Here is a 12,872-nt window from a genome sequence, read left to right as displayed (position 1 = left end):
TGTAGATAAAAAGCTGGTGCCACTTTTTCAAGAAGAGGACCATCAACAGAGGGCGTTCATCGGCCTGGTGAGAAAACCCATCAAGGGCTACAAGATTGCACTCGCAATGTTCAATGAACACGTCAAGAGTCCTCACTAAAGTAAAATATTGTGCCACCATGCTATTTTAGGCAAATGTATGCTTCCACATTTCAGGATACAGATCTCGGGAAGTTCTTGTCCCGTTTTGAAGACAGAACCAGGCGACCAGGGACGTGTTTCTAGAAATGCCGTTCCTCTTTTTGTCTCCGATATCAACTGAAAGTTGACGAGGTGGCGAAGCAAACAGCTGCCTTTTAAAATATTAGAGTAAATATATAATGTGAAGACGAGGGACAATGTGCTGCACAGTAGTTTAAACCTTACAAAAGGTTTAACGTTAGCGATTGCGCCATGATAATGCCACTGAGGGGAGTGATTTACTACCAATTTTAATATGACGACAAGGGTGCGAACTGCTAAAGCAATGTTGCTAGCGATGTAGATAAAACACTGTGAATGCTTTGTAGGATATGTTATTGTTTAAAGTAACTCTTTCACTCGACATTTTAGCTAAAAGATCTATATTCTTCGATATTCTGAAATTTTTTTTAATATTTAGATTATATCTCAATTAGGTATTGGTTTGCTTTAGCGAGTACTAAGATATTTCAGTCTACAAAATTAAATCCGAACATTTGGTCACTGAAAATTGAAGAGCAGTGCCTGAATGCTTATCAGCAGTTTTCTTTTTTCTTTTTTTTTTTTAAACACACACGTTCTTTATGTTAATTCAAATCCCAACGTGTCAATTTTCTCCCCAGTGTCGGAGACGGCACGAGAAATGTGTGGCAGCCGCTGCCAGTGGATCCCCCCCTTTACAGGTTGATATATAGATCACTGAAAATCCACAGTGTAATGCTGACAACCAGTTATTTCCCTCGCTACAGTCATCTGTTATAGTGAAGTTCCTGTTACGCTTCAAATGAGTCGACTCTTTAACAAAAGAGGCAGCTTAAGGTCCTTGTCCTGCCTTTTTTTCCCCTTCTTTTTTTAAACCATGCTGTGTTTGATGGACAATTTCATATCTTTGACTTTTCCCTCTGCTCAGCATAGTTTTTTAAAGAGAAGATAGCTTCAGTTTAATAGAGTTCAGTTAAGCTATTCTTGGGATGACCCAGTCCTCTGATCTCACTCCATTTATTCCCTCCATTACTTGTCCTACTTACATCATCTTCAGCCTTCAATCTTATTTGGCCCCCTTGCTCATCGCAGACTCTCTCAGCCTCTTCATCCTTTCACGTCCACAGGTTCTGCCCCCTCTCGCCCATTGAATTTACTTTTGGAAATTGAAGGAAAACTCCATTGTGAGCTCTATTTGACCCCAGCCGAGTGCTGTCAAATATCTGCATGAAGCATGCAAATATGTCTAAGTTCAAGCCGCAAGTGCTGGGAAAATAACCAGAGCATGTGTGTGTGTGTGTGTGTCTTGCATTTGCAGACAGTCGACAAACTTCGAGAACATCTCAACAGATATCTGCCTCAACTGGGGAAGAAGAAGATCGACGCGCTGGTGGTCAACTATGTAGCCAAGCTGGTAGATGCACTGTGCATGTTTTTAGTGTGCGTGTGCGAGTGCGTGTGTGAGATGGCTAAAGCTAAAGTGGTTTTGAACTAGAAGTTATATTTATTTCAAATTTCTCCCCCCTTACTCTTGGAAGGTTAAGTGAAAGCAGAAATCGCTCAGTGGAGAAGAATCTGCAGGCTTGCACTTAAAACTGAATGGTTTGACTCTTTGCTGGAAGCCATAAGAGGATTCTTTGAGATTTCCGAAACAAGTGTGTGTTAATTTTTCTTTTTCTTTTTGGTACCTGGTGAGTGACGTTTGTGTTTATGTTCAAAAATAATGCGTTGCAAGCAAAAAGGTACGTTTGAGGACTTTAACCGCTTGAATCTTTACGTTTTGTCTCGTTGCAACCACAAATGTTATCTAACCCTTTCAAAAATGACATTGTTTTCCATTTTCATTTTCTATTCGTTGTAGGAAATTTATTTATTTTAAGAACTACCATAAGGGAAAATCTACATTTTCTTCAATGGGGTGATCCATATTTATAGAAAATGTCAAAAAGGTAGTTTGCAGCTACTTTAATTCTAATCGTCTTGCAGAAATGTTGTGCAAAACTAATAATAATAATAATAATAATAAAAACACTTTGAAAAACTGCTGAGCTAGATTTTTTACAATAGAGATGCTTTTATAGAGAAGCGTCAAGGAAGCTGGTCAGGGTTAATGGGTTAACGGAGCAAAATGCAGGATGATCCTGGATGACAATCCGGTGCAAATTACTGCTCACAGTTGCTCTTCATTCAAAGATACTGAGCTTCAGCGATTTTGATTAAAAATGAAAACAAAAGAGAAAAGGACTACGTACGATTTCCCTTCCAATCACTATAATGAAATGTAAAAGTAGCTGAAGTTCGTGGATTTAACGCGACCGAGTTGGGAAAGACTTTTACAAGGCCCTGTAAACTACCTTATGTTTTGTCCGTCATTTTCTAAGCCTAACCACAATTCATTGCGTGAAAATGTATTGAAATACGTCACAGTGAAAGGTATGACAAGCTCACACTTCTAGTAGACCAAAAGTAATTGTGTCACAGAGGCAAAAGCACTTCCAGAATCACTTTTCAGGGCTTACGTTGGTTTGTCAGGGCTCCCCTGTGGCCAGTGGCCAGGGCTTTTAGCCTGACAAATACCCTACAGCCAGAAAGGTCTAAACATGGGCAGAGGTCAATGGGTAGGGACTGAGATGGGAAAACCATGAGCTTAAGAGCAACATTAGGCAACTCTATATGAATTTTGTATGATTCATACTTAGCCTGGGCGATTTTTTAAGTATATAGAACCATAGAGGTGGACTTTAAGTTCTATTTTTAGGATAAGCTTCCTAGGACATGAAATACAAAGCGCTACTAGCATCTGTGGACTCAGACTTTACCAGACAATGGCATTTGACAAATAGAATACATTGCATCTTATACATAAATGTAATTTTCTTTACATTCAGGATGCTGTAAGACAAACTTCCCTGCAATCTTGAAAAGTTATTTTGTTTTTGAAGTTTTTGAGGAAAATGCCTGCTGTGTCCCCTTTTTCCTCTCAGTTCTTTCACCTGACCATGAAACAGAGTTATGCAGAGTGTGCTTAAAAATGAGTTAAGCTTTAAAGTTAATAAAAGTTGTATAACTGGAATGTTAAGCCATCCACTCTTCATCTACTACACTACAACACTTTAGGTTTTAAGCTTACAGCTCTTCAAGAATCATTTTTCGTTGGTTCAAAAATACCGTTAGTCTTTTTACATGTGTTGAACTAAATAAATGTTCATTATGTGTAGACAAAGCACAGGATTATCTTTAGGGGTATATTTAGGTGGGCTGCATGGTGGAACAGTTGTCAGCATTTTTAAATTATAGCTTTTAAAGTTCCAGGTTCAAATCCCAAACTTTTTGCACAGCGTTTATATGTTTTCCTGCAGTTTGAAAATAATCTTTCTAAATAACTTTTAGTGGTGTGTGTGTGTGTGTGTGTGTGCCTGGTTGCTTGTCCTATGTGTCTCCTAGGATGTACTGTCATTTGTATGTTCAGCAATGGGGAGTGGGCTTCTAATGTCTACATTGGATATCTCAAAAAATTTGTATCAATGGTGCAGTTTATGAAAACACACCAGAGTGTTTTTACAAAAAATTTTTGAGACGTATTAGAAAATTTAATGCTTTGCTAGCATTAATTTTGTTTTGCTTAATTGATGAGGAAGTAGGCGAGTTTTATTGAGCATGTGATAGATCAATGTGTTCACGCAAGAGCGTTCGCTGACTGACTGCATATGTCCGAAATAAGAGAAGCCAATTTAAAATATGACAGAAGAAAAATGGAAATGAAACACAGATTGTACATAATAGAAATAGTCACAGGAAACAGGACTAAGTTGTGATTTCGTGAGCCGCCATGTGAACCCAGTTGGTTTGCAAAGTGACGCGGAAACTGCGGGATAGTCTCCAGTCAGTCCTTTAGTATAAATCAGACATTGCCAGTCTTTTGATGCCACGATGTTGGCTGAACTGCAGCTGATAAATGAAGCCTCAAAAAAGGCAGGAGGAAGAACCTGCGAGTTTTCAAGGCACCTTCCTGTCAGGGTTTCTACATTTGGCTTTAATTTGCATATTTTCTGAGGCGGCGGTTTCTTCAAAGCTGCTAAAGTCAACATCAGAGAGCTTAGAGTCAACACACATTCAATGGAAGGCAATTTGTAACCGTGCAAACAGCTATTAAGAGGATTTATCTCAAGACTCTTAAATGGTTTACATTTAAAACAAATGAATAAATGAAAGGGTTCTGACACCGCACAAAATGCACTTCACTTTAAGGTTGTTTTTTTGTAAAATGTTTTCTTATGTTGATGGATTGAACACGGGAGATGTTTTCATTTGCATAACCAAGGAAAAGGAGACACCAAACCTTTGTCCTGCGTCTCACCGGGACTGTTGGTTCTGTAAAATCAGGTTTTAATATTCCACCGAGGTAAATCCCTCCATGGTTTCGAGGTGCTGAAAGTAGACATACAGCATATATCAATGCGGCGGTATAAATCAGGCCAAGGGTAAGGCTTGGATTGAATAGAAAGCAGAATGTGCCAGGTTTTGAGTCTTGCAGAGGTAAAATAGGAACAGAGAGGAGGAAGAAGAAATCCTCCCTTTGCTGCGACAGGGCTCATGGATTTTTAACCCCGCGCCTTTAACATCCTGCTGAACGGAACAAAAATAGGTACCTGTGTAATCGCTTTTGGCCTCGCTCCGACTCAGACACACGAGGTGATTACTGGGCTTATCCAGTGGAGTGGAAGAGAGATGGAGAGAGACTTATTCAAAGAGAAACAGCCTTTTGGGGTCACTTTATTTTAAGCACAGTTGACAAACTTCGGGCCTTGTTCTGCAGTCAGCCTGAGTCACGCTTTCAAAAAAAGCCCTCCAAAAAACAGAGGTACTCGTCTACAAATAAAGAGCATGTCCCCCTTTCTCGCTGGTGCTTATTTAGACTAATGGCTGCATCGACACAGGGGGGGAAATAGATTACAGCTTTTAAGACCCAGAGAAGTTTCAGCTCTGATAGATTACGGCTCCACTCTGCATTATTGTCACTGATATTTAGTATTTCCCCACCCCAGATGCAACAAACAGCTCAGAAAGAGAATAACCTGCTAATTGCAGAGTATAAATTGCACACACATTTCACAGCAACACAATTAAAAAGAAACTGGCTGCGATGTCCCAGCTTCTGTAAATGAGAATTTGTTCTGTAGCGAAGGTTAGTGCATTTTGATGCAGGAGGTCGCCACTGTTTACTGTTTCAGACAAACTGCTTAGTATAGATTTTAATTCATTACCAAGAGTCAAATCAGATTTATTCATTATGAGGCTGCGATTGCTTGGGATGTTTTTTCCTTATTGTTTGAGACTTTGTCTGTGATCAATGCCAGCATGCATTGTACTCACAGCATCATCCACAGTTATTTGGTGCCTCGGGTAAAGATGTGCAAATAATATTAAACTCCTATAGAAGAAGCATAATCTCAAACTGAATGTAAAGAAAACAACATTTGAATTCAGCACTTTTTTTGTGTGGAAACAATCGAAATCCATCACCATTTGTGCCAAAACAATTATAAAATAAACTGAACTGAAAGTCATTCTAAGAAAAAACTATATTTGTGATCATTTAGCTTATTTTGTTTCTTCTATCTAGTATAAATGACTATAAATGTGGAATATAGCAAAAGCCAAGAAACAAGAAAAAAAAATTTGTTCATGTGAGGTAGATGTGTGTAAGTAGGAGCTCCAAGAAAATCTGTGCTAAGCCAGTTACCATCTAAATCAGAGCTAGGTGTGGGCTGGTTGCTTGTATTAAAATATTCAAAAAGTTTGAAAAAATAGCTTTTAAAAAAAAATAAATAAATAAAAGCAATAAAATTCATGTATTTTAATTGATGCCACAAAACTGGTATTGCTACTCAACGTTATAGTGTGGAAATCTAATCACACCTAATCAAAGTTTACAGCAAGTGGAACTGTGACAAACGTATACACAACTGTACCTTTCCTCCATGTACACTCAGCAGGACGGAAAGATGAAGTAAAGCAGTGGAAAAGCTAACCTCTCTGATAAAAGGTTAGCTTCTACCAGAGTACTTTAACTTTTATCAAGGTTGTCAAATACATGTGCACAATGCTGCTGCAAAGACACAAAAAAGCTGGAAAACAAACCTTTACTCTGAATAATTAAAGAAGTTGTTAGTTCCAAATAAGAAATAAGTATTGCAGTTTAAAATATACGTAGTGATTTTCTTTTGTAATTTGCTCAAGTACTTAATATCTACATGCGAGTTCACATCTCGTGATTATTTTAGAAAAACTTCAACTTCCGAGGGGGAATTGGAGAGAAATGTGTGAAAAGGAGAAAAGGGGCCCAGAGAAACGTATCGTGTGTGTATTTTATTTTTTGCTTTTTTTTTTTTGGAGCTTATCTGTTGCATAAGAGCAGCTAATTGAAACTTCCACCCTAAGGTCACAGGAGGATGTTGCCGCTGGCAAAAGGAACAGGTTTCCCACTGGTGTTCAGGATGCGGATGAGGCAGACTGTCTTCCTGTTATTGTTTGGGAGACAGCAGAGCATTCGCTGGTGCGTGGGGAAACGAGCTCACATGGTGAGCGTTACTCAGTGCAACGGTTTCAAAAGTAACCCGAGTAAATACAAATACCCTAAAGGCTGTTAAAACCAACACAGATGGGTAAAGGAGTTAAACCCATCATTCAACAACAAATTAACTGTGGCTAACCATATTTTCTGGACTGTTGAGTTCAACGCCACCCATAAGTTTGACACTTCCTAGACCAGAATAATTAAGAAATTATACAAATAATGCCCGTCTGAAAACAAAGTTGTTGCTACCAAAGGTGCGACAACCAGTTAAGTTTAGTCAAGTTTTCCTCGTCCACTGTAACGGTTTTGTTACAGTGGATTATGTGAAACATGTAATTGTGAGAAGACCGCCAAAAAACAAGTAGTCTTTGGAAAGAAGGGCTGTGTGTGCGTTTTGACAGCGCTGTGAATTTACAGGAACCAATAATCGTTGTAGCAGGTAAACGTGAGAGTCGTGTGTCTTCAGGCGTCCGTTCAAAATGATTGCGTTCTGTAAAGTTTCCAGGCGACTGATTTCGTCTGAGGGCAACATTTTATTGGAATCTAATGGAGCATGTCTTTCTCAAACCACTAAAATGTGTGTGTGTGTGTGTTTGTATTTAGCTGGAGCTCATCAGACACATGCTGGAATCAGCCTGGCTGAAGTACAAACTTGGCCCTCATGCATTGTGCTTGTAAGTAGTCCAACTTCCTCTTTTGAAAACTTAGATTCCAGGAGCATTACTGTGTTTACATGTGGAAGTTGTTGACGGTGTCTTCTTTCCATGTGTGAAAGTTGCATAATCCTCTCAAATTCTTTTTTTTATTTTTTATTTGCTATTTGGTGTCCAGGGCGACGAAAGGCGGCCCGGCCGAGTGGGCCGTATTTCACTTCATGCTTCGGATCCTGGAGTCCACCCGGAGTCTCTGCCTGCCTCTCCCACCTGGTACAATCCAGATCACAGTTTTACTTGTTTTTCTAATCCCCATTTCTTGCGCGAGTCACAAAGAAAAACACGCGTCTCCCAGTGAGGCGCGACAGAATTGTGCATCAGCAGAACGCTGACGAAGCTCCGGGAGGACAGGAGTGCATTTCCACTCATTTGAATTAATTTCACAGGGTTTGCAGTTGTTTGCTACGTAATTCTGTCATTTTTTTTTTTGTTTGTTTTTTTGTCACGCAGGAGTAAAACTTTAATTTTAAAAGTGAGGTCTCGAAGGAGCCGTTTCACAAATGTTGGCCTGCAACATATTGCATGAAACGCGTTCCGCGACGTCAGCTTTACTCTGTGAATATTTCAGTCTCCCCCCCCTTCATTGTTTTCTCATTTCATCGGTTTGTTTCTCCAGGCTATCACACCCTGTTTGCTGTGTTTGCTGTTCGTTGCCTACCTCATCAAACCTTTCTACAGTACATTGACCACGGTTTCCTGCAGCTCACTGAAACCTTTGTGTCTCGTCTCATGACAGGTTTGTGTATAAATACGCATTTTTAAGGGGAAGAGAGGGATGGGGAGTAGATCACCTACGGTACTCAGAACAGTTTTGAAGTTAGCTTCTTTCAAGGGTTTCTGTTTGCAAACGTCCTCCATACTATCCAAAAGGTGTTTCTTTTAATGTCGAATACATTCACTCAATGTCAGACTAAGCTGCATAACAAATTGCATCTTTGTGACACACAGACTGTTCAGTTACAATTTTCATTTACCTTAATTTAATTCTTCCAAGGCGGTTAGTCATCTCTTTACAACTCATTTGATTCTTCAGAATGTACAAGGAGCAAATCAACCGAATTCCATCAAAGTTATGACATAACGCAATCAAGTTCACGGCTTAGTAAAATGTTCCATTTTATGGAAGCCAAACTGATTGAGTCCGTGACTTTGTAGCAATCTTTTACGCTGTTCAAGTATGTGGCAACAGTGGAAAGATCCCCTTTACACAAGAAAAAAAAACCTCCAGCAAATTCTGACTGTGTGAGAGACCGGCTTAATTAAAAATGTTTTGTAGTTTTATAGAGGAATGTATAACATGCTAATAATTATAAATAGTTCTTTTTGTGGTTGGCCAGCTTTGATTTTAAGACGTCTCCTAAATATGAGCGACAGGTGGCGTACCTTTGATTTCTACAACACGACTTTCCCTGTTTTGAGGGAACGAATATCTCCAAACAGTTTTTTTCTTTCCTTTCTTTAAAGTGAAGGCTGTAGCATCCTGCTGTGCAAGTAGCATAATCTGCTGTCTTCACAGCAAGATTTTCTCTGGCATATTAGAAAAACTTTTAAAATTGTAGAACGTGTACAGTGTAAAGTATAAGCCAATTTCAAACAAACATTCTTAAACTTTGTAGAAATTTTAGAGCAGAAACTAGCATGAGGTCAAATTATGCAACTAGCAAATAAAGGCATTCTGAATTGATAAAGTATGCTAACATTTTAACATTAGCTTTAGCATTGTATTTTAATGCTAATATTAAGCAATGCAACATGGGACTCTCTTGATTCCAGCTCTTCCCTTTAGGTTAATAGGCTAAAGAGGATATTCAGCAGATTTAGGTTTAAAGATTTAATTTTTACCAACTTCTCTTTTTCCACTGAAAGTCACATTTCAGAATGACCCAGGCAGAATTTGATCCTAACGGAGAATAAATGAAGGTAACTCAATTAGGGTGCTGGCAAGGGGACTTTAAAGTAAATGTTTAACTATTTCAGGGGTTTGATGTTTTTGGAAAACACACGGAATAAGCAAATAAAGAAAATACAGAATGCATGTCCAGCCTTCAAACATTTTAATAGCAAAACGTGTCTTTACAGAAAGAGAAGTGGTCGATAAATCCACACCAAAGTCGTTGTTCGGATGGGATGTTTTTGTGACAGTGTTAATACTTCATTATAAATAAAAAATGTGTAAAGGTTAAATAGCACAGCACAGACATCCAAGGATCTTGTTAAGAACTGTCATTAAGAGCCATGAGAAAGAGCTTTCTTTTCTTCTCTCTGTCTCTTAGCTGATGCCGAGAAGCAAAGAAATACAGCAGGGGGTTCAGGCAGTGGTTTAAAAAGTACAAATACTCGATGGACGTCAAATTCCTGCTGACGTCGGACAACGTTTTTGAGTGCGTAAAATGGGCGGCAACGGCCACAACGCGAGCAAACAAAGGCAGAAAGTCTATAAGAGAGACCGCGAGGATCCGAGTGAACAGTCTATTGATCTTTTGCTTTTTCTTGTCAGACATCTGAACCTTCCTGACGCCTCTCACAAGCTTTACGTAAAACACCAACACCACAAGTTGAGCCGACATCACTATGGCGACGTGGACCGCCTCGGCTTGCGGTTTGATCATTTTTGTCCTACAGGACGTGTCGGACGCGGCGTCTCCGCTTGTCTTCTCCGTCAGCGAAAGCACAAGCGGGAGAGGCAACAGGGCCCCGAGTACCCACACACCGGAGAGTAAAACCCGCTGCCATGCTCGGGTCACTTTTTCCCACTTGGCACGGTGAAGAATCTGGGAAGTGGAAAAATAGCTTTAGATATCTACTTACACACAATATTCAGGGTGCATTTATTTTACTTAATCCTCTTTACTTTCTAGCTACTCTGTTATTACTTATTTCTTTCCAACTTATCCATTAGATATTGTAAGAACTTATTGCTTCCTTACTACCCGTTTATATAACTCTGTATTTCAGTACTTGGTTACTTTACATAGGTTTACTAGTGACTAGTCCTGATTGATCAACATGAAATAAAACCAAGAGTTTCTGAATTTAAAGCAGACAGAAGTAGTATTGGCAAAAAATACTCCCTATTTGTCAAAAACGAACATTTCTGAAGTAGAAGTACAAGAAGTGTGGTTACCTATATTTTTCCAAGTACTACAGATTGAAAATAATTATTTCTTACAGTTCTGCAGTAGCAGCGCATCAGTATTGCTAAATATGTTCAACCTGTTGCCCGTTTTCCTACAACGGTAAAGTTTTGAGTTGCGTACCTGGTAGTAACGTTGAACGCTTATCAGCAGCAGGATGTTGGAGCTGGAGGTTATGCAGAATAAGACGACGAAAAAGAAAAGTTGACATAACCCATGCGTCAAACGGGGTCCGGTGGCAAAAATGGCCCCGGCGATCACCAAGCAGAACAGCGAGAGGAGGTCCGACAGAGCCAAGTTGAAGATGAGGCGCTTCGTCATGGAGGAGCCTCGCAGATGGCTGCTGAGTTTTACGATCATGAGGACGTTAGTCGGGATCCCCAGGAGGCAGCTGAGCACAGCAATCACGCCAGCAGCGACGTACGACGGATGGCTGCAGGACAACAGCGATGTTACAAAGGTGGAGCAGTTGGCGTTTGGGAAGGAAATCGGCGATTCAGTGACAGAGGCCATTGTGGAAGAGATAGAAAGAAAGAAAGAAGCTACAGAGCTGTATCTGTTGTCAGGCTATGGTTGAGTGAATGCATCGTGTCGTCTAAGAAGGGCATTAACTCATTCTGCAGAAGGTGTCACACTTAGTGGTTTGTGGCCTTGGTATGTAATTCAGGACAGCATTTATTGATTGCAGGGGCTTGACTTTGGTTATGCAACTACAGCTTGCAGAAGACACAGCATTACTTCACTGTCACAACACCGAAGGTTTTCTTCAGAACAACTAGAACAAGCTTCATGTGACGATACTGGTACCTTAGGCACAAATAGTCATGTTGAAATCATCGTTTCATTGTCCCCAAGTTGTTGCCTTTGACGTCAGAAGCCAACAGTGGCCATTTTGGAAGAGTATGTTATTGTCATTGTCCAGTCAAGAGCTCTTCTTTCAGAATGATGGTAGGATGCTTAACAGCGTGCAGATTTTCACAGGTTTTTAAATGTCTACGGTCTGGTCTCTTCATTTTTGATGCACGACTTCAGAGGTCGTCGTATTGTCATTTAATCTCAGTATCAAGAAAACTCACAGGTGTTGCTGAGATATTTCTGCTTCACTCAATTTATCAGTTTACGAAAACTTGTACTAAAAATGTTTCCCATCTCTATGTGAATGAAGACCACGTGTTTAGTTGTTCAAATATAATAAGACAATACAAGCAGGTATTTTTTGATTTTAGCAAAAAGATGTGAATTGTTGTCCAGGAGACCAGGTTTGACGTTTTTAATCTGAGCCCGTTTCATGAGTTCTATTTGACACGAATGTCACATCAACAGGTTTTTCTCTTGTTGACACTAAACACCTGTCAGCGTGCTTTGGTCAACCACAGCCACCTGGCTTATCCTACTTTCTGAGTTTCCCCTGAAAACCAAGAGACCCGACTAAGCAGACGACCACAAAAGCAGGTCTTGTTAAAAGGCACACTGTACGATATACATTTCATTTAAGAAAACTAAAAACTACCATTAAATTAAATCCTTTTTGTGCACACTTGTTTAGCATATCATTCACCAACCTGATCCAGAACTTTAACTTGAGTTCAATTAGATTTGCGAGTCCATCCAACTGGCCTGTGTCAGTCTTCATCCATTTTCTTTTGCCAAACTTTGACGCCTACCAGCTGATGATAAGCTGGTATTATAAAACAGCTTTATAATAATTATATAATTGTTTTTACTTGTCAATGTTTGTGATGTTGCATGTCGACGGGGCCATGGATTCCAAACAGATTTGTTAATAATTTCTTCCTTTTTGTTTAGATTTGGACAACAGCGAAGCCAATGAGCGACTGAAGTTCGGCGTACTTAAGAGACTTCCTGAGGTACTGATGTGTGACCAAATTAATCATTAAGATTTTTGATTAGTTTAGAAAGCAACTCATCATCAGTCCTTATAACTTTATGTTCAGAATAAAGAGTCTAAACAGTGTATGGTGACAGTTTAACATGGAGGAAGTTGAGAGAGTTTCCTTCTCCCAAACTAACTCCAATTAACTAATAGTCTGGAGTTATTTTAGATCTCATTTTCCTCAAGCATGTCTCATAATATTTGTGTAACCACCGGGTGTTAAGACTGAGAAAGGCTTTATGGAGACTGAGGTGACTCTGGGTGTTCAGGCTCTTGTGTTCCTGTGTGTTTGTTTCATCTGCAACGTGATTAGGGGAATGTTAAGGGTTTTGCATCTCTGGTGCATTTCCTGT

The 12,872-nt window shown here is 39.6% G+C and overlaps 3 protein-coding genes across 7 annotated transcripts in view; 1 reads left to right on the top strand and 2 right to left on the bottom strand.

The window, feature by feature from the left end:
- Window positions 1-12,872, top strand: part of gsap (gamma-secretase activating protein) — a 34,588-nt gene that overhangs the window by 19,001 nt on the left and 2,715 nt on the right. For 3 of the 5 annotated variants that reach the window (XM_028043305.1, XM_028043307.1, XM_028043306.1), the window contains 6 exons: window positions 6-67; window positions 1,520-1,615; window positions 7,382-7,452; window positions 7,610-7,704; window positions 8,108-8,227; window positions 12,432-12,493. In XM_028043305.1, coding sequence (XP_027899106.1) covers window positions 6-67; window positions 1,520-1,615; window positions 7,382-7,452; window positions 7,610-7,704; window positions 8,108-8,227; window positions 12,432-12,493 — 506 coding nt within the window. Of the gene's footprint in view, window positions 1-5; window positions 68-1,519; window positions 1,616-7,381; window positions 7,453-7,609; window positions 7,705-8,107; window positions 8,228-9,988; window positions 10,100-12,431; window positions 12,494-12,872 lie in introns of those variants that run through there. The other 2 variants (XM_028043309.1, XM_028043308.1) reach the window with 2 other exon arrangements.
- ccdc146 (coiled-coil domain containing 146) overlaps window positions 1,873-12,872 on the bottom strand; it is a 79,805-nt gene continuing 68,805 nt past the window's right edge. Inside the window, exon 26 of the mRNA XM_028043304.1 lies at window positions 1,873-4,629. Coding sequence (XP_027899105.1) covers window positions 4,588-4,629 — 42 coding nt within the window. The 3' untranslated portion in view covers window positions 1,873-4,587. The remainder of the gene's footprint in view (window positions 4,630-12,872) is intronic.
- LOC114160644 (C-X-C chemokine receptor type 5-like) lies at window positions 9,209-12,493 on the bottom strand. Its single transcript, XM_028043311.1, has 2 exons — window positions 10,749-12,493; window positions 9,209-10,262 (listed from the first exon to the last, which is right to left on the bottom strand). Exons 1-2 carry the CDS (start codon window positions 11,136-11,138, stop codon window positions 9,705-9,707), a joined length of 948 nt encoding a protein of 315 aa, XP_027899112.1. The 5' UTR covers window positions 11,139-12,493; the 3' UTR covers window positions 9,209-9,704.

The sequence above is a fragment of the Xiphophorus couchianus genome, chromosome 17 (genome assembly GCF_001444195.1).
Source record: "Xiphophorus couchianus chromosome 17, X_couchianus-1.0, whole genome shotgun sequence".
In the NCBI taxonomy this organism is placed as follows: domain Eukaryota; kingdom Metazoa; phylum Chordata; class Actinopteri; order Cyprinodontiformes; family Poeciliidae; genus Xiphophorus; species Xiphophorus couchianus.
Note: the sequence above shows the minus strand (reverse complement) of the source record. Positions and strands in the feature narration are given on the sequence as shown.

Excerpts from the sequence above, each read along its gene's own strand:
- LOC114160644 (XM_028043311.1), bottom strand. The coding sequence starts at position 11,138 with ATGGCCTCTGTCACTGAATCGCCGATTTCCTTCCCAAACGCCAACTGC. Across the intron at positions 10,263-10,748 it reads GCGTTCAACGTTACTACCAG|ATTCTTCACCGTGCCAAGTG; the intron begins GTACGCAACTCA and ends TCCACTTCCCAG.